The sequence below is a fragment of the Neolamprologus multifasciatus genome, chromosome 6 (genome assembly GCF_963576455.1).
Source record: "Neolamprologus multifasciatus chromosome 6, fNeoMul1.2, whole genome shotgun sequence".
In the NCBI taxonomy this organism is placed as follows: domain Eukaryota; kingdom Metazoa; phylum Chordata; class Actinopteri; order Cichliformes; family Cichlidae; genus Neolamprologus; species Neolamprologus multifasciatus.
Window position 1 is genome coordinate 24,015,015 of NC_140444.1, and position 18,002 is coordinate 24,033,016.

Sequence of the window (18,002 nt, forward strand, 5' to 3'; positions counted from 1 at the left end):
GGAAAATATTTAATTCACCTGTATTTTTCATTTGTTTCTTCAATCCAAACAGCATCGCCTGTGGCCAAATATTTTTAAAAGAAAATGCCTCGTGTCTTGAAAAACATCTAAGTGAATATGAAATAAATACATTCATTAATTGCCAATAAAAATCTATGAAAAACGATTAAAATTCGGCAGCAATACAGGCATTATTTATTAAATTCAAAGTGGTTTTTAAATATTTTCTTTAGGTTTAAGCAATTTTCTCCACGCCATATAAGACACGTGCTGCTTTTTTATGATGACAAAAATGAAACTAGTGATTCAGAATTTGGATGCAAAAGAAAAAAATAAATGTCTGTGCTTCACTTTCTTTGCATTCTTCAGTCGCGGATGCTTGTCCACGAGCTAATCAAACACCTGCTGCAAACCGCAGGTTATTTACGTAATTAACAGGATGGCTTTAAAATAGGAAAATCACTGCCTTCCTATCACAAGAGACATTTCCTACGTTTCGACAGTGCTTCTTTGTGCGTGTTTGATTTACAAGGAATTCCAAAAGGTATTGCCAAATGGGTTTTGTTGTTGTTGTTATGTTTTGTTTTTGTTATTTTGGAGATGTCCCTGCATCTCATCGCAGCCGCTACTCCAAAACGCACTGCGCACAAACCTTTTTTTTATGTCTCTGTCGATCAGATGGAGATGTGATGTAACTAAACTTTTATAAAATCCTGCATCTATTGTGTCACCTGGTTGATCTTTACGGGAGATGGGGGGGATTTTTTTTTTTTAACACAAGCCCATAACGCATTTCTCTCCAACACCCCAGGGTGCGCCAGGCTCGGCAAACACAAAGTCATTATCGGTTAGATTCCAATAAGGCGAGTCTGTCAAGGAACAGGCTTCCTTCGGAGAATTTATGTCATGCCTACTAAACATGAGAAGATGTCTTCTAAGTAGTGCGAGGAAGGATAAATAACAGCGAGTCCCACAGCTGATTATATTGAAACAACGGTGCGCATTTGTAAAAAGGATTGGGGACGCAAACGTGGGGTCCCAGCAGATGCTGAGCGCAGGGGCCCATCCACCTGCTCGTACCGGGAGAGGAGAAGAGAAGCGGTTTGCTGACCCCTGCAACCCATCCACTAATTCGTGTATCAATAGTTTGCATGATCGTTACTTTAGGAAGATTTTGAGGGGGTGGGGAAGATAAAACGTGATAAGCACGAAAGGTGTGAGGATGTAAAGGGAAACACTATTGATTTACGTATCTAATAAATTTGAGGGCTTTAAAGATCAACCTGACTAAAACAAAAAAAAGGTGGAGGTTGTTTTTCTCATAAAACTATTTCGTGGAAAGCTGCTTTAACAAAATGTGTCTTTAGTAAAAGTTACACCGGGATTCTTGTTCTTTAAAAAATAAAATAAAAAATCCCAAAACATCGTTTTCACCTTCACGATTCGACCTCTGGGGGTTAAACAAAACAAAAACAAAACGGACTCCAAGTGCCGTCAAGGTGACAGAATATGTTTCTCATCACTTACAGCACGGAGCCGCGGCGAAGCTGTTGCGCAAGAGCCGCTATGGCCCGAGTGCGTAACAGCGTGTGCATGGTACGGAGAGTCTGCAGGTCCCGCTATGATTAACTGCAACCTAACAACCATCCTCTATCTTTACTGTCTTCCCCTCACGCGGACGTGAGCGCGAACGGACGCACACAAGCACACACACGCCCGCGTACTAGCACACGCGCACATACACTTGCTCGGAGCTGGACATTCCTATCCCTCCTCTCCGTACCTGATATTTATCCAACGAAACCACTTCATCCCTGTCATGTTTCTAACTTTAGAGACGACATTAAAAACCTAAAAAAAAAAAAAAAAAAAGGCTACAGAACGAAGAGGAACACCAGCGACAGCAGCAGAGGAATGTCGGGAGGAAATCTTCGACTGTCCTCAGCCGCTGCGGGCTCTCTGTTATCATCACTACTTTTCCTGGCCAGCCAGGATTCATTCACGGCTCCTTTGCTGTTCCGTAGCCGCGCGAGGGGCTTCCTGCTTCGGCCACACGAAGTCAATTAGCCGGTCCCAGAGGGGTGCCCCTTCCCGAGTCTTTATCGGCGCTGGGGTTACCAAAACACGCCTATAGCTTGCTTTTTAAAACTCCTCTCCGCTCTCACACCAATTACTGAGACAGAAGCATGTGTGTAACAAGAGGTGAGGAATCATGTCGCAAGCTGTGCAAATTTTATATTAACATGTTTTTGCAAATACATAAAATGAGCTATTTTTTTTGCCCTTTTTTAAAAAATAAAAGAAAATGACAAATGCATTGAATAAATTTTGAAAAAGTGACAGATGACAGAGAGAGAGAGAAAATGCATGAATTGAAATACTTTACAGCAGGTTTGTGTAAAAGAGCAACACAAAAGGCATGAAATCAATGTTCCAAAAAGAAAAGGGAAAGTTACAAAAAATCTGCTGCACAATTGACTCTTAACTTAAAATATCACAAACAAGACACCACGAAACCACTGGTTCCCCCCCACCACCACCTCCACCCACCCACCCCAACATGAACTTACACATACACCTACACATGCAGACGTACACCAACACTTTCTTGGATCAGGAACCAGTAAATACTGTGAGAGTAAACACAAATCAGGAGAAGGAAAATGAACATTTGGCCTTAAAGATGGAAAAGAAAGAAGGAAGACAGGAGGAGGCAGAGATGGAGAAGATGGAGGGGTGAGGCTGAGCGACGTACCTGCTGGGACATTCTGTAGAGGAGGTTGCTGTCAGTGCTCTGCTGCTGCCATGTCCCCATGAAGCCCGGCTGCTCAGCACTAGGCGGTCTGGTGCTGAACTGCATGGAGCTCGCGCCTGCTCCCTCAGCGCTGCTGCTAACGATGCTTACGCCACCCAGACCACTTCTGCTGCTGGTGCTGCTGCTACTACTACTGTGGCTACTTGAGATGATGCTCGTGCAAATGCCAGCTGTGTCCGTGGGTCCGTTAGCCTTAGCTGGAGGTGGCCTGGGCGACTCTGGGTCTCTGCTGGGCTCTGGTGGGACCGTGTCACACTCACTGCCTCTCACATCCAACTCTGCCTCCTTGGACTTAGACAGAGAGAGGGAGAGACAGAGAGGGAGGGCGGCAGGGATGTGGGAGTGTGAAGGAGGAGAGAAGAAAAAGAAGTCAGTGAAGGTGGGTTCTTTTGGGGTTATGTTGCCTTTTTAAAAAAAATCTAGCTTGGTTCCTGCTTGCTGAGGAGGATAACAGCAAGAGGCAAGATGAGGAAGTAGACGTATGTGTGCGTGTGTATGTGTGTGAGCTTTCTTGGCAGCTCCGGTGGCAGAGCAGTGAGTGTGGAGTTAATTCTCGTGAAGGGAGAGAGAAGAGGGCTTGTGGTGAATTTCCTCGGGGGCCTCGTCTTGGACAGGGGAAGATGAGCGGAGCACTGGAGGTGAAGAGGGACGAGGAAAAGGATGGAGGTGAGGAGGGAGGTTGATGAGAAGGTGAGCAAGAATGGAGTAAAACAAAAAAGAGGGGGAGTATGGGAATTAAGGCGAGGGGGTGCATGTTGTTGCCTTTGGCCTGACTTTTTTTTTCTTTTCTTTTTTTACTTTTTGCTGTAATCCATCTGTCAGTCATTTTGTACTTGGACACGGAGTCAACAGAAACACACACTTGGATGCAAACATACACAGTGGAACGCATGTTTACCTGCATGCACACACATGGACACACTCACGTAATATTTGAAGAAGAAGAAAAAAAAGAAAAGTAGGAAAGTAGAAGTTAAGCAACCTGGGAAGTGCAACCACCAGACTCAGCAATGAATATCCACACAGAAATACAATCAGAAATAAATTCAAGCTTGAGAAGGCAACAAATAGTGTGCTGTAAGTACAACAGATATATATATTACACTCTAGACTTAAAAAAAAACAACACATACAGCAAAAAAAATTGTGAAATTTAAAAATACTGTTTCACTGTTTTCCCAAAAATTTGTCAAACAACCAAAAAACATTTTTAAAGTCCAGTTTTAAAAAAAAAAGTCCCATAAACGTCCATAAAAGCAAACAGCCGAGCCAATAAAAACCTTGAATTTATCTTACCATCAATTCTGTGTCTGTCCCAGCAAAGTGAAGATGAGGTGTGGGAGTGAGCCACCAGCAATCCAGCTCTCCTTGCCTCCCGCTCCTCTCTCTCTCTCTCTCTCGCTCTCTCTCCTTTTCTCTCTCCCTTAGCCTCTCTCTCTCTCTGTGTCTCTGTGAATGTGTCCCTCTCTCAACGTCTGTGCTGCCGACTGTCCTCTCTCTTTCCCTCTCCTCTTGCCTCTCTCTCTCTCTGACTCCTCTGTACTCCGCCGCAGCCACGGAGGAACTGAACTGAGCGCCTGAGCGTGTGTGTGTGTGTGTGCGCGCGAGAGCGAGCCAGTGAGAGAGACGGTGGCTCGCTGAGTGTCTGTGTGTGCGAGACAGAGAGAGAGAGTGTGTGTGTCAGGCCAGTGCAGGCTCAACTGAGTCAACTCTGCCGCTCCACTGTGAGATGCTCAGTGACATCGTGCTGCACACTTCGACACACTCGCACGCAGACACACACACACACACTCCTCCTCTGCTAGACGCAGGAAGGTGGGGGCAAGCTCCCTCGCAGATCGGGAGGAGGGGAGCGCTTGTCTCTCCCCCCCCCCCCCCCCCATTATTACCATTTGCGCTGCGAGCGGCCAGCACGTCTCAGAGCAACTTAGTTCTCCTGTGGGACCGTCCTGCCACACACGCATATGAACGCACACAGACCCCCCCACACACACACACAGTTATACACAGTGCTAAGCAGAGGAGCGGAGTTGTTGCCTTGCATGTGAAAGAAGAGCCACTTCTGTTTGCTGTTTTCAAGTTTCTTTGTTTCAGGAAAGAAAAATCAGGTTTGTATTCTGCAAAAAAACCTGTTTGTTTTTTTTATCACAGCTGATCAACATTTTTCAGTGTTCTTTTCATTAGATAATTATAAATATATATCTCTCTCTATATATTTTTTTTTAAAAACAAGCAAATATGCCAGCCTTGATACATCTTTTAAAACTCTCGTGCCTTTGTTTGATTTTCACCGACTCTAATGAAAGACTAATGGAACGCAGGCAATCTGCCACCAGCATGCACACGAACACACATGCTCACAGGCACCTCCTCTCTCTCCCCTCTCCTCCTCCTCCTCCGCGGAGGCTCTCAGATTTTAATTAAGAAAAAAATGAGGAAGAGGTTCCATTTTAGCCAAATTGGTCCCCACAGCAGCAAAGGTAAGGGGAATAAAATGAGGGATGGAGGAGTAAAGGGAGGCAGACACAGAGAAAAAGACACACAGGAGGATAAGACAAAAAAAGAGGGAAAAGATCTATGCTTCCTTTGACACAGCATAGGACACATCTCAAACAATGAAGACACCCCTCTCCCTCCCTCCTTCCTTCTCCTTTCCTTTCCCCTTTTTTTTAAACTTTAAATCTCCCATCTTGTCTTCTCCACCCTGTCTTTTCGCCCCACTATCATTAGAGAAATGACAGACCAGGTGCCTCAGTCCGCAGCGAGAGGGAGATGTCACAGTGATCTTTTTCATTGCCGAGGAACAAAAGAGAAAGGGACACGGACAGAACTTCTCTCCTCAGCTACATTAAATGGCTTGTGATATATAAAGTCACTTCAAATTTTGTGGTAAATTGCGGCAGACAGCTTCTTGGTTGTCTGTTAAAAGCCTTTTGTACTATGTACTAATGGTGGTACACCGTTAACCTTTGCTGAGATTATCACACCGGTCATTACTGTTATGTACAGGTGATTTCTGCCAGCAGAGAGAAAAGTGTGCAGTGTGTGTCTCGCCACTTTGAAAATGTGCAATTGTGTCTTTTGTCTCAAGCTCAATTTACATCTTCGCTCCTTTCTTGCTGCCTGCCTACATCTTCATCCTCTGCTTTTTGGTCTCTCGTCATTTTTACCCCTCCACCTCTAAATACCTTCCGCTGCTCCCTTCCTTTTCAATTTTTTTCTTCATTCATCTTTTTGCATGCTGGCCCGTGCCTTGTCAGTAGCCACGAGAAGCATTGTTGTAAAAGGCATAATGTGTCACCTCTTGTCCATGTTCCACCAGCTCTGCTCTTAACAACTTATTCAAAAGGTAATGCACGAGGCTTAGGCTAATTATATTAAGTGACAATTTAGCCGCCAAGGTTCCTTTTTGCTTTCCAGTTTTTTTTCTCTTCCTCTCTCCTTCTGTTCCCTCCACCCCTCCACCCCATTCTCCTGTAAATGTGCTAGTCTGTGGGTTTTTCGAGTGGCACTCAGTGTTTCAAGTCAAGCTGGTGGCTCAGCTTCTGACCTGGCTGGTTAATGGCTGTTATTTGTGAGAGGGAGGAGTGGACTCTGCAGATATTGCTCACTCTTCCTCCACATTTCTTTCCCCTCTTTTTACCCCCCCACCCCCAACCCTACCCCTTCCACCTTGCTTCTGCCGATAGTAAATGGTCGTGATGACAGCGGAAACAAAGAAAAAAAACAGAGAGAGAGACAGAAGTAAAAATACAGAGATGAAGAATTTTTGAAGGGAGGGCTGGAAAGAGGAGGCAAGAGGAAATAGAAAGATGAAAAATCTGTGAAAGCAGGAAAAGGGTGGGAAAAAAGGGGATACTGGAGATCCTCAAGCTCCTTTATTAAAACTATTATTGTGCAGGACTTGAGAATTCCCCCCGGGGCAGGGGTCCATGTCGAAGCCCATATAATTAACTAGAGGCTCAGCTACGGATCAATTACCAGACAAGCAAGTGATAGCTGAATCAATGGAAGATCATCAGGCTCGTTATCAGTGTTGCAACTCATTAGAGGAAAAGTAAGGTAGAGAAAGAGGCAGAGTAAAAAGAGGGGGTGGGGGGCAGGGGGGGCAAAAAGGGAGAAGGGGGTGCCTGGGTGAGGCAGGAGGAGAGGGCAGAATTGGTGGCAGTGTGTTATCCCAGAAGCTGATGGGTGTGTGTGTGTGTGTGTGTGTGTGTGTGTGTGTGTGTGTGTGTGTGTGTGTGTGTGCTGTACTAGTGTGTGATGGGCTGCTTTTCCTCATTAGCTGCCACCGACTGGTGACAGGTGGGAGTCCTGTACCATGAGCGAAGCCTGGTCTGTAGCAACAGTCACTGAGGCTTGCACGGATCAATACTGGCGTGCACATGAGGCTAAAGCTCTGCCACAACATTCTTACTCCCCAGGTACTCACAACCTCAGTCTCGGGTACAATTTTGCAATCTGAGCAGTCAGAAGGGAGGTGTCAACAATGAAGAGTCGCAGAACAAAGGAGCAACAACTATAACCAGAAATTCAAAGCAACGCCAGAGTTGATAACCTCTTTTAACAGCAAAGTGACATCTACGTATGAAGACGTTAGTTTGAACTCTTCTAGGGATGTGCTCAAAAGTGATTTAAAAAAAATGCAATCAATTTTTTAAAGTAGGGCAAAAATCAAAAAAGTACTATTAATATGCGTTGTTCTATTTTGCATTCACCTAAGTAGAGTTGAAGTATAATGAAATGCGCTATATAAATCAACCTCCATTGCCATCTGAACTTTGAGGATTCAGTCATTTGTGGTGATGCCACATTTGCACACTGCTTTGCATGCGTTGCTTGATTCATGTTTTAATTCTGATTTTCCTCTTTCATTTGATGTTTAGAAATTGGTGCCCTTTAGAGATAAATGACTGAATCCTCAAAGTTCAGATGGCAATCGGGAAACAATATAAATCTGTGATCTAAACATCTGCCAGTACCTACCGGGGATTGTGCTGATATCGTTTTAAACAACACAAACGTGTTTTCTCATGATTGGTGTTACATTTTTCTATATTTATCAATATTATATTACATCACTGCATTAATTCTTTTACTGTTCACTTATTTTTGGCTTCTATTCTATTATTTCCGTTCTGATTATATTTCAGTCTTAATTAAAGAAAAACATATAGAGCACGTCGGGTAAAAGAGTCCAATAAGAGTGCAGAAAGTGAGATTTAAAACATTCTTGGACTCTTTGTACTTTAACTATGGCACCATCCATCACTAAATCCACACTATTATGCCCATCAAACCTCTTAGCACTGCCTGTTTGTTTCCCAAGCACTGACATCTAATGGGTCAAATAGCCCAGAAATTGGGTGCGACAGCACTGAGTTGTTAGGCCAGTCTCAAGAGAACCAATTCCCCTTTCTATGCTCTTGAGAGGCAAAGTACCCAGCTTTTTATTTTCTGTGCAAAGTGAGAAAACCTGTTGAAGCAAACAACAAAGAGTACAAAACAAATACAGGGAGTCATCAAAGAGTCATAATTACGATGCTTTGCTGCTGTATTATTTTTCTGTTTTGTGTTGCTTTTTTTTTTTTCTTTTCACGACAGAAAATCACAACAACAAAGACCAGCTCGCACAAAAACTAGGCCAGAAAGGGAGAGGACAACAAGTGGAAGGTGGAACGACATAATTTGTGCAGCGGCGGCGATCATGTGCCACAGAAACAAATGATCTCCACCAGCAGAAGGAGCTTGATGAGCGTCTCTTTGCCGAGCAGGATGCTGGCTGGTGAAACACTGATTCTTTTCAGGTTGTCACATGAAAGTCACATCTAGAGTTCATCCTATCAGCTGTTCAGTCATTCCCAACTTTTTTTTCTCTGCTCGTATAAAGCTTTCCTATCATCTTACGTTCTTGTTCGAATAATTAAAGGTAAACAAAGCTAAACAATAATAAAGAGTCGTGGAAAGTGACCAAAAAAAAGGTCAAAAAACGAAAACGTGAGTGCAGCTTTTCAGCAGTACACTAAAGACGTAAGCAGGAACACATGGCTAAGGGCTGGTACTGTCAGTGACCTGATTTATGAACACAGTGTGTGTGCATGTGACAACGAGCGGCGTGTCGATTAGATGGCGCAGGGATAGAACTGTCACTGTTCTGCTACCACTACAGGGCCACAAGACATCATATGACACCAACAGGAACAGCCCTCCACTTGTGATAGCGTTAGAGACAGACGGAGAGAAAGACGGAGAGAAAGGCAGACGAGGGCACCAAAAGGTCTGAGAGAGAATAAAGAGAGCCACATGATTGCCCGTGTCACTGATCACTGCAATCTGGGCTCCACTCATAAGTGCACCTTTGTGAACGAAACAGTAGAACAAGACGAGTCTAACGAGTGTTCTGAGTTATTTACAATTTTCAGCTGTATTTGTGGTAATATAGAAAGGCAGAAGGTTAATTGCTAAGAGCATCATTTGCTAATGCCAGTTTAGCAATTTGTGATCTAATGACATGTTATGCATAACAGCACTCCACATCCTAGTTCAGTTTTCCTTCAAAGGGAAGGCTCCACTATCCAGGTCGGGAGACAAAACTACAATTTTATCAGCATCAGCATGGATGCTCACACACACACATACATATACATATACCGTGCTCATTCACATGTTCACCTCGATCCCAGCAGGCACCAGACTACTATTCTTCCTTCTCACCAAATTTCTGAACAACTTTCACATGACGACACATAAACACACACACATGCAGAAATTCACTTAAGCTCTCTATATCTGAAAACCTCAATTCAAACATGCGTGGTGTTTATATTCTTTATATTAGTGGGTCTGCAACTAGTCACTGCTTTTATCATCAGTTAATCTGACTGGTGCTTTCCTGATTCGTGATATGATACAGTTTTTGTGGTGCAACAAATAGACAAAAGTGGAGCCCTGCAGCGTGCATGCTGTTGATTTAATAATTTGGCAGCAATTAACAATTCAAAATATTGAGAAAATAAGAAAAAAAACAATCAAAAAATTAAATATTACTTAGAGCCAACAGTCTGATAACCCAGTGATATTTACTGAGATACTTAAGAAACTAGCTAACTAGCTAATAACAGTAAACAGACTGATGGATTTCCAGCATCTTCTTTTTCAAAACCTCTTTAAACTCTGTGTAAAGATGCATTTCAAAACAAATCATACAAGCTAGAAATTAAGTGTTTAAAGATGCTGTAAAAACTGAAAGATTTCAGCAATTTTCTCTAGCTCAGTATCAATTAGTTCTACAGCTTGCAGTTTGCTAGCTAGCAAATAACTCACATGATGACATCAAAAAAACAGGGAGATGGGATTATCTCCAGCATCAGCTACATTCACCAGCTATTAATGGAAAAGCCTATATAACAACTTTAGTGGGAGAAAAAAAAATTACTTAACTCTTTAAGTTGTATAATGATTCACAGATGTTATTGTTATGGATTGTAGGATTTATAACAACTAATTAGAGTCACTAGAGTGGCCCTACCAATGGTTTCTGGTGCTGGTGCCAACTTATCTGACAAATACTATGGCTTGTTGGAATGTTTCTATAAGGAACAAGATCTAAACTTAAATTCAACAAAATTTAGCATGACTCCAAATGCACAAATCTCTGCTTTGTCCAGTGTGATTAAGGTGGCAGGAATTAAGAGGTTGCGATGTTCTGCGACTCGGGAAGGGAGTAAAAATATCAAAGCGGTAGCAGAAAATACTCCACACTCACACTTGGATAATTCTCTTCTAATCATCAGTAGCTCTTCTCCTCCTCCACCCTCATTTACTTCTCTTATGTTTCCCTCCTTTACAACTCTCTCCTCACCTCATCAGACAGGCCTCTGCCTCACCCCTCCGCCGCCTCCATCCCTTCAGTCCTGTCCTCTCTCACTGACCCGTGCTCCCCCCCAGTCACAGGGCGTTGTGTCTCTACCTGCCAGGCTCCCTGACAGCCCCACGTCCCCCCTCACCCCTGAGAGGAGACCGACTGCCCATCCGGAACGCTGCCGTGGCAACTCTGCCCCCCGCCACCCCCACCTCACCGTCCAACCCAATATCCACCGAACCCAGTGGTGAGAGTTTGACAAAGTCCTTCTCGACAGTGTCTTCCTTCTCTGAACCTCCTCCACACTTTTCCCCACCTCTCATTATTCTGTTTTTACCCTTCCTCCCAGTCTCATAACCCTCAGATTTTCTCCCTTCCTGACCTCACTAATGTGTCTTTACCTGTGTTAACTTTCTGCTCCCTTTTACACTCACTGATTAGCTTCTCTCTCTTTTTTTCTAAAACCTAAAAAGATTTGAGTAGTTGTTACACCGCGACCCTTTAAAAGCATTTGTTGTGGACAATAGTAAATATTGACACCCAACAAGTATAATTAAATCTCCACTGAGACCTAATTTTGCTTCCATTTTTCATAATTTTGCATTACATTAAAAGACTGCACAATAAGGTCATTTAAAAGTGGTTCCATCAGACTAATTACTGGCCAGTTCTTTCTTGCTATATATGCACCGACCACAGGCTGAATGTCAACCAACAAAATGTAACTTCTGTGAACTATAGGTCAGGCAAGCCACCAAAAAATTGTAGACAACTGTCCGTGCAATAAAAGAAAAAAAATGGAGGCTTGTTTTGAACATACAAGATGTGATTTTAAAAAAAAAGTTCCACAGCATATATTTAAATTTGGCCCCTTCAACATTGTCTCCTTTGTCACTTTTGGACGTACCAAAGTGTTGGAAACAGCACTCCTATCTGTATTTCATTAATTACATTTAAGGCCCTACATGGCCAGGCTCCTGCCTATAAAGGTCTTTCACATGATGTCATGGTCACTTGTGAATTTTCTCCCATATTGGATGTGAAATAACCACAAGCTGCTAGAGAAATATGTGTATTTTCCAACTGGTTGGTGAGCGGCTGCCGGAAGTTTCTTATTGTCAGCAGGTGAAAACAGGTGTAAAGAAGCTGCTGTACAAAAAACTCTTTCTGCTTGCTTTGGTTGCCACGGTCACCTGTAGTTTATTTTGGTCTTACAACTGAATAATACATCGGTTTGAAATAGATCATTTTAAAATTAATTATATTTTTTAAAAAGCTGTGGTTATTTATTAGTATCTCCTGTCTGGGTATGACTGTGTCTGCAAATGTGTTTTGAGGAAAGTCATCAGTTCACAGCTGTGCATCTGCTCAGTGGTGAAGTAATGGGAATCACGCATTATACTAGTTAACCTTTGTGAGTAAAAGGGAAGTCCACGGCTGCTTTTGATGTGAAAAAGGAAAAGAAAAAAATCGATGACCTCACAAAAGCTGAGACGTGGTCCAACAAGCCTGTGTACCATCTGAAAACTCCCCAGAAAACAAATGCAAATCCAGAAAGGAGGTGGGAACAAAAAAACATGTGGGTTGCATTAGCCAGGGGAGTCTTTATTTATGGTACACACATGACAAGGAACATAACCGCTAACACCACGACAAACACACAAACACTTGTGACGCTCCTCGCCAAAAAAAACACCCAAATAAATGTCACACAAATCATTGTGTGGTAGTAGAAACCATTCGGCAAACAAGCAAGAAAGTTTTAGGTTTACTTCAGAGAATTTCTGCTGAGGAAAAAGAAAAACGAAAAAAAGTTTGGTTTAAATTCTTCTTCTGTCTCTAACTCTGGTCTTTCTCATTCATCTTTTTTTAGCCACGCGTCTAAAGAAGAGAAAAGTAGGAAGTGTAGTTTCAGAAGCAATATATTTTTTATTTTTCAAGTTCTGTAGGATGTGTGCTCCAACCAAACGATCAGCACATTAAAAAGTCATTTTAGTTTCTCTTCCTGTGAGCCCCGTGGAGAGGTTCTAAGTGTAATGCCCGTTGCTGCCCTCCCCTCCTTGTAATTGAATACTATCCCACAGCCTGGGCAAAAATCAGCTTAGCGAATGCATAAAGAGGAAAAAAAAATAATAAAAAAAATGATTATTATTCCACCATCAGGTTTCAATTACACAGAAGAGGAGGGTTAAGTGAACATGAAGTCATATTAAAGTATATAGAAGGCCACTGGCTTTGGGGTGCTTTGTTGAAAGCTCTCATGTATTAACACACATTCTTGCACGTGGCCAAGTTACATTATTTGATTATTACAACCGTAGCCACAGGTTTGGCATGCAAGCTTTGAATTCCTGCTCTCGCTTAGAACCACTTCCACCGAGAACAAGAACCTATTAGTCTGAAAACATTGATGAGAGAGAAAAAATATGTCATGTCTACATCTGGCATACACAGAGGCCAGAAACCTGACTGTGTGTGTGTGTGTGCAGCGTTATGCATGAGCATGTGTTCCATCTTGCATGTCTGTGTTTCATTGCTTTAAAACATTAGACACGCAGGACCAATTTAAGGTCAGAATGGGAGTGAGGCTGTATTCACACTTAAGTTGAGATTCGGAGCGTCTGTTGTTTTTTACTCTGCCTTCCATTTCTACAGAAATCAGCTTGGGCTACTTTTCTTTTTTTATTCTTTCCTCCCATCATTTGGGTTCACAGCTCGGCTGTCTGGCCCTCTTTCTCATGCAGTCAGTCTTTCGCACTTTGTCCTCACACACCACCACACCAGATTCTGTCACCTGTCTCTGCTGGTTCAATCACTCCCAGAGAGGCAGAGGAATGGCCTCCACATTCCCAGAGGCAAGACATAAAGGGCTGTGAATGGATTGGTTGATGGCGAGGGGGACGAAACCAGCAGCTAAATTATTAAGTGACACTTCGCTTCGAGACACACAAACACACTCATAAGGCGGGAGGGTAAACGCATTAGAACGGTTAGCCCCCTGAATGCACCCGACAACTCGAGTACACGCTAACTCGCGTCAAAATCATCAAACCAGGCCCGGGGCTCTTAAAAGTCGTGGAGCCTGGGAGGCTTTCTGAGAGTGAGTTGGCCCTGTCATCGCAGCCATCGCTGCCAATAAATAAGTAAATATGGGAGTGGAGCAGCTAAGCGCATCGCCACAGAGTTGACAGCACCCATCCACTGCGAGTTTGCGCTCCCCGTTGAACATCAGCAAATAGGTATTCGCACCTGTGTTTATGTGTGTCTCTGTGGGTCTGTGTACTCTTCCAACATCTGACAAGCTCCAGGGGGGGAAGGTAGGGCCACGGTCTTGGTCATCTCCCTAGCTAGAATGTGCCAAAGCGGGACTTCATTCACTTAAGTTCCACCTGGCCTTGATTTCCTGTGAACAAGGCTTGAGCACACCGGGAGAGCACAGGTCTAATTTGGTACATAAGGCGGCAGGATGATGGGCCATTTGGCCACCATGGAACCAGACTCCCATGTTAGCAGGGAGCACAACACAACTCCTCAAGTCTTAGCTTGAAGAGCTGCAACAAAATTACACAAGCACTTGTATCACTGCTATTAAGTCATCTCCTCATGTGTCCTTTCCTACATAAAATATGCAAAAAATAAGACGTAAAATGACATCAGCGCAAATGGCACCAAGGGCCATTTGCGCTGATTATAAAATCCCCAGACAACACACAGAAACATAACAAAACCTTTAAATAACATCTAAGTCAGCTAATTTTCTGCGTCCAACAAAGCCAGCCTTTTCTCATTTCTGCGTTTGTGTCAAAGAGGCACGGGACAAAGTGTCCCTTTGGCATCAGTGCACATGATTATCTCTCACTCCCAACTCATAACATACGCACACTTGTAAAGAATCAATTGGTGGCACGTTTAAAAGCACCAGATCACCCTAAGCCTGCACTTTTTGTGTCTAAACTTCACCGGTGAGGGGAAACTAAAGAAAATCAGCCAACTGACAAACTCTCGACCTCTCGTGTGGGAATATTTGATCAACAGGGATGAGAACGCTTTGACCAGGCATAATGGAGGTGAATATAATTTTATACATGCTGCTAAAAGCAAAAATCACTGCCAGATGTTTTCATATAAAACCATCATCATAAAGGAATCCTAATAAAAAAAAATATTATTTTTTCTGTGAGGAAAAAAAGAGCATTGCTCCTGGAAAGATGAACTGCCACTGGATATTTTAAAAATGATTTAAAATGACCCATGGATTCAAATCCTTATGCCTGGCACACTTAAACTCTTTGCATTATAACTCCAATATAAGTAGAAAATGTTATTTGTATTTCAAATTTCTATGATCTGTTAAACAGATTTTAGCCGTACCCACAGAATAACGCCGCTTCAAGCCCATGTCACGCTTGTTTTCCCATCATTATGACCACTAGTGGACACTGAAGACAATCTGGTGTAGTTAGCCTAACAATAAATGCAATGGCATGGTGATACTTAAGCAACTGTAAACAGTGTTTGTGGGCTCGTAAATGTACTCACAGTTTGGATGTATCTGTATCACTGTGTGTACACATATGTGTGCCCATGTATGTGTTTATCTGTGGGTACGTTCATTGTAAAGCCTGCTAATTGCAGTTGAGACTCCTTTAATTAACACAAAGAGAGGTCTCTGGGGTATCTACGGGCACTGTGAGTGTGTCACGAGTTTATATCTAGCTAACCTGTGGGACACAACAGCCTAATCAGAGCCTTTTAAGTTCTGCCATGCTTACACTGGAGGATTAACTGAAGACACACTTTAGTCGTGGAAAATGAGACAACCGAGGATCGCGCTGGTCTGGCCGACAAAATAAGCAAAGGGGGAAAAAAATAAAATAAAAACCCACATGCGCCTGGAAACACGGAACACTTTGAACCGAGTACACAACGATGCTGACAATAAGAGGTGTGTATTTTAAGGTTGTAATGACTTTATTTAGCTTGAGTCTTGCTCAACTGTAAACAAAATGGTTGCCCGGCTGTTGTTGTTTGCAGATTAATGGTTTGTGTATGGCAAAGGGGCGCCACAGGAGACATGACACAGGATATGCCTCAATCTTTCTCTCTTCCCTTTGTCCACCCACCTCCATTTTCATTTGCTCGCTCGCTTCTCTTTCCTTTTTAAAAATAACTTGCGCTCTTTTTTATTATTCCTGCCAATTTGGACAGGAGCCGTGGTCAAAGACAGATTACACTAAGTTGCGTATCAAACCTAATCAATCTTCAGCCCCTGGAAGGCATCACTCTCCCAATGAATAATTACAGCAATCCAGTTATGAGCTGCCAGTGCCAAAATGTTGCCACCGCCATCTTTTAGGATGCTGGAACCCCTGGCTGATTAACCAATGAACTTTGAGGGCACACGTTCATGAGCGTGTGTCTGTGTGTGTGGTCCCTGTAAAGACAAAGTCAGAGGCAACAAAAGATGAATGCCTCAGTCATCACAACCACTACTGTTTTTTTTGTTCTTTTTCATTTGAGAGTTAATAAAGTCATTCGAACTACATTAAATCCGAGTGGCACCTGGGGTATGCGGAAGTGGGAGAGCTGATATGTGGGAAAGAATGAGAGTGATCATGTGTGTGTCGATCCAGGATTTAGGTTGGCAGGGTTGCTCTAGTCAAACTAAGGCCAAACTCAATTTGGCTTCCATACATCCTTAGTATAGCTTGCAGTAGAGGAAATGTGCTACACCACCCTCTGCTGCTCTCACACACACAGAGACACACACACAACCACACACACACATGCAACGAGATGAAGATGATTAAAAGGAGAGAAAGGTGATGTTTTGTGAGGAGGGGAAAAAGAGATAAAAGAAGGCAGAGAACGAGAACTGTTTGTGTGCATGCGTGTGTGTGTGTGTGTGTGTGTGTGTGTGTGTGTGTGTGTGTGTGTGTGTGTGTGTGTGCGTGTGCGTGTGCATGCATGGGGGGTGGGTGGGGTGGGGGGGGGGTGATGAATGAACAAATCATTGTGTTGGTGGGTGCGCTGCAATCAGCAGGGAGAAGACGCTCCAGTCACACACTGTCAGTTATCCAGCCACTGATATGTGATGTATAAAAGGACGTGTGCACCATACAACATGACGATCTTTCATCAAGAGGCATGTTGAGTAGAAAATATTGAGAGATAATTGACAAGAAACTGCTTTTCTTCCTCGTGAGAGAGGGGAGCCACTGCGTTGTACATGAGAGGAAGTCAGCGGAGACGGTAGGGAGGGAGAAAAAAAGGGGGGGAGAAGAGTGAGCGTGTAACTGCAGAGCAGCTGTATTGAGCGGAGGAGGGTGTCATTTAGAAAGTGGCTGGCTCAGCAATGGCCATTAGTAGCATTGTGACACAGTGGAGTGTCAAGCAAACAGACAGGAGGAAGAACCTGCACTGATGTGGGCAGACAGGCAGATTGAGGAGAACGAACGGTTATGTTATAATGATGTTTATCAGTAAATCTTTACTTACTTAATCTAAAGGCGATTATTAAAGTGGGAAAATATAACACAATAATAATTTATTTGAAAATGTTGCCCTATTTTTTGTAACTTAATTGTTTTTGTATTTTTTTTTTTTTGGGAGGGGGGTGGTTCTGACTTTTATATTTAAAAAATCAAATTTTGCTTTTATAAAGGTTTATTCAACATTCTCAATTCATTTTATTAAAATCACTTTATTTTTTTTATTTATTTTTTGTTTTTATTTTTATTTTTATGTATCATATATGAAAAAACACCATCAACAGCCAGAAAAACTTTTTTTGCTATAATTTCAGGCTTAAACTGTCTTAATTACCAGAGTATATGAACCAATATGACTATAAAATAAATCTTCAGAACACAGACATGAATAACACTAAAATGTTTGGTACTTGTAGGTGATGCTGGGCACTTGTGGTTTAGTGTATTTGTAAAGAACTAAATTTGATGAAGCAACAAGTCATAAAACACCATAAATTGCATTTACAGGTAACAATTTTAGGACCTAGGTGATTACTTACAATAACGTTTTTTTTATTTAAAATTTACTCTGCGAATAAGCAATTTACTTATTATTACACTTATTTGCATAAATATTTCATATACAAATGTCCATTGTGAACATTTTCTCTCCAGCATGAAATATGACATGTTATTGACTCAGAATAGCCTGGTACACATAAGTCAAAAACTTAGGGTTGCATGGAGTGTTTTTAATAAAAGTGCCACAGAGCCAGAGACATCATCTTTGTTATTTCATTTTTTTTCTTCCTCCTCAAAATCTGGCACCTCCACCAATGCAAATCCACTGACAGTT

At 42.6% G+C, this 18,002-nt stretch overlaps 1 protein-coding gene across 9 annotated transcripts in view; it reads right to left on the reverse strand.

Moving 5' to 3' along the window:
- The window catches only part of bnc2 (basonuclin zinc finger protein 2), a 174,381-nt gene that overhangs the window by 87,545 nt on the left and 68,834 nt on the right, over window positions 1-18,002 (reverse strand). For 2 of the 9 annotated variants that reach the window (XM_085161522.1, XM_085161531.1), the window contains exons 2-3: window positions 2,756-3,106; window positions 2,571-2,630 (exon numbers count right to left, since the gene is read on the reverse strand). In XM_085161522.1, coding sequence (XP_085017648.1) covers window positions 2,571-2,630; window positions 2,756-3,106 — 411 coding nt within the window. Of the gene's footprint in view, window positions 1-18; window positions 2,551-2,570; window positions 3,107-4,111; window positions 6,454-18,002 lie in introns of those variants that run through there. The other 7 variants (XM_085161525.1, XM_085161526.1, XM_085161523.1 and 4 more) reach the window with 6 other exon arrangements.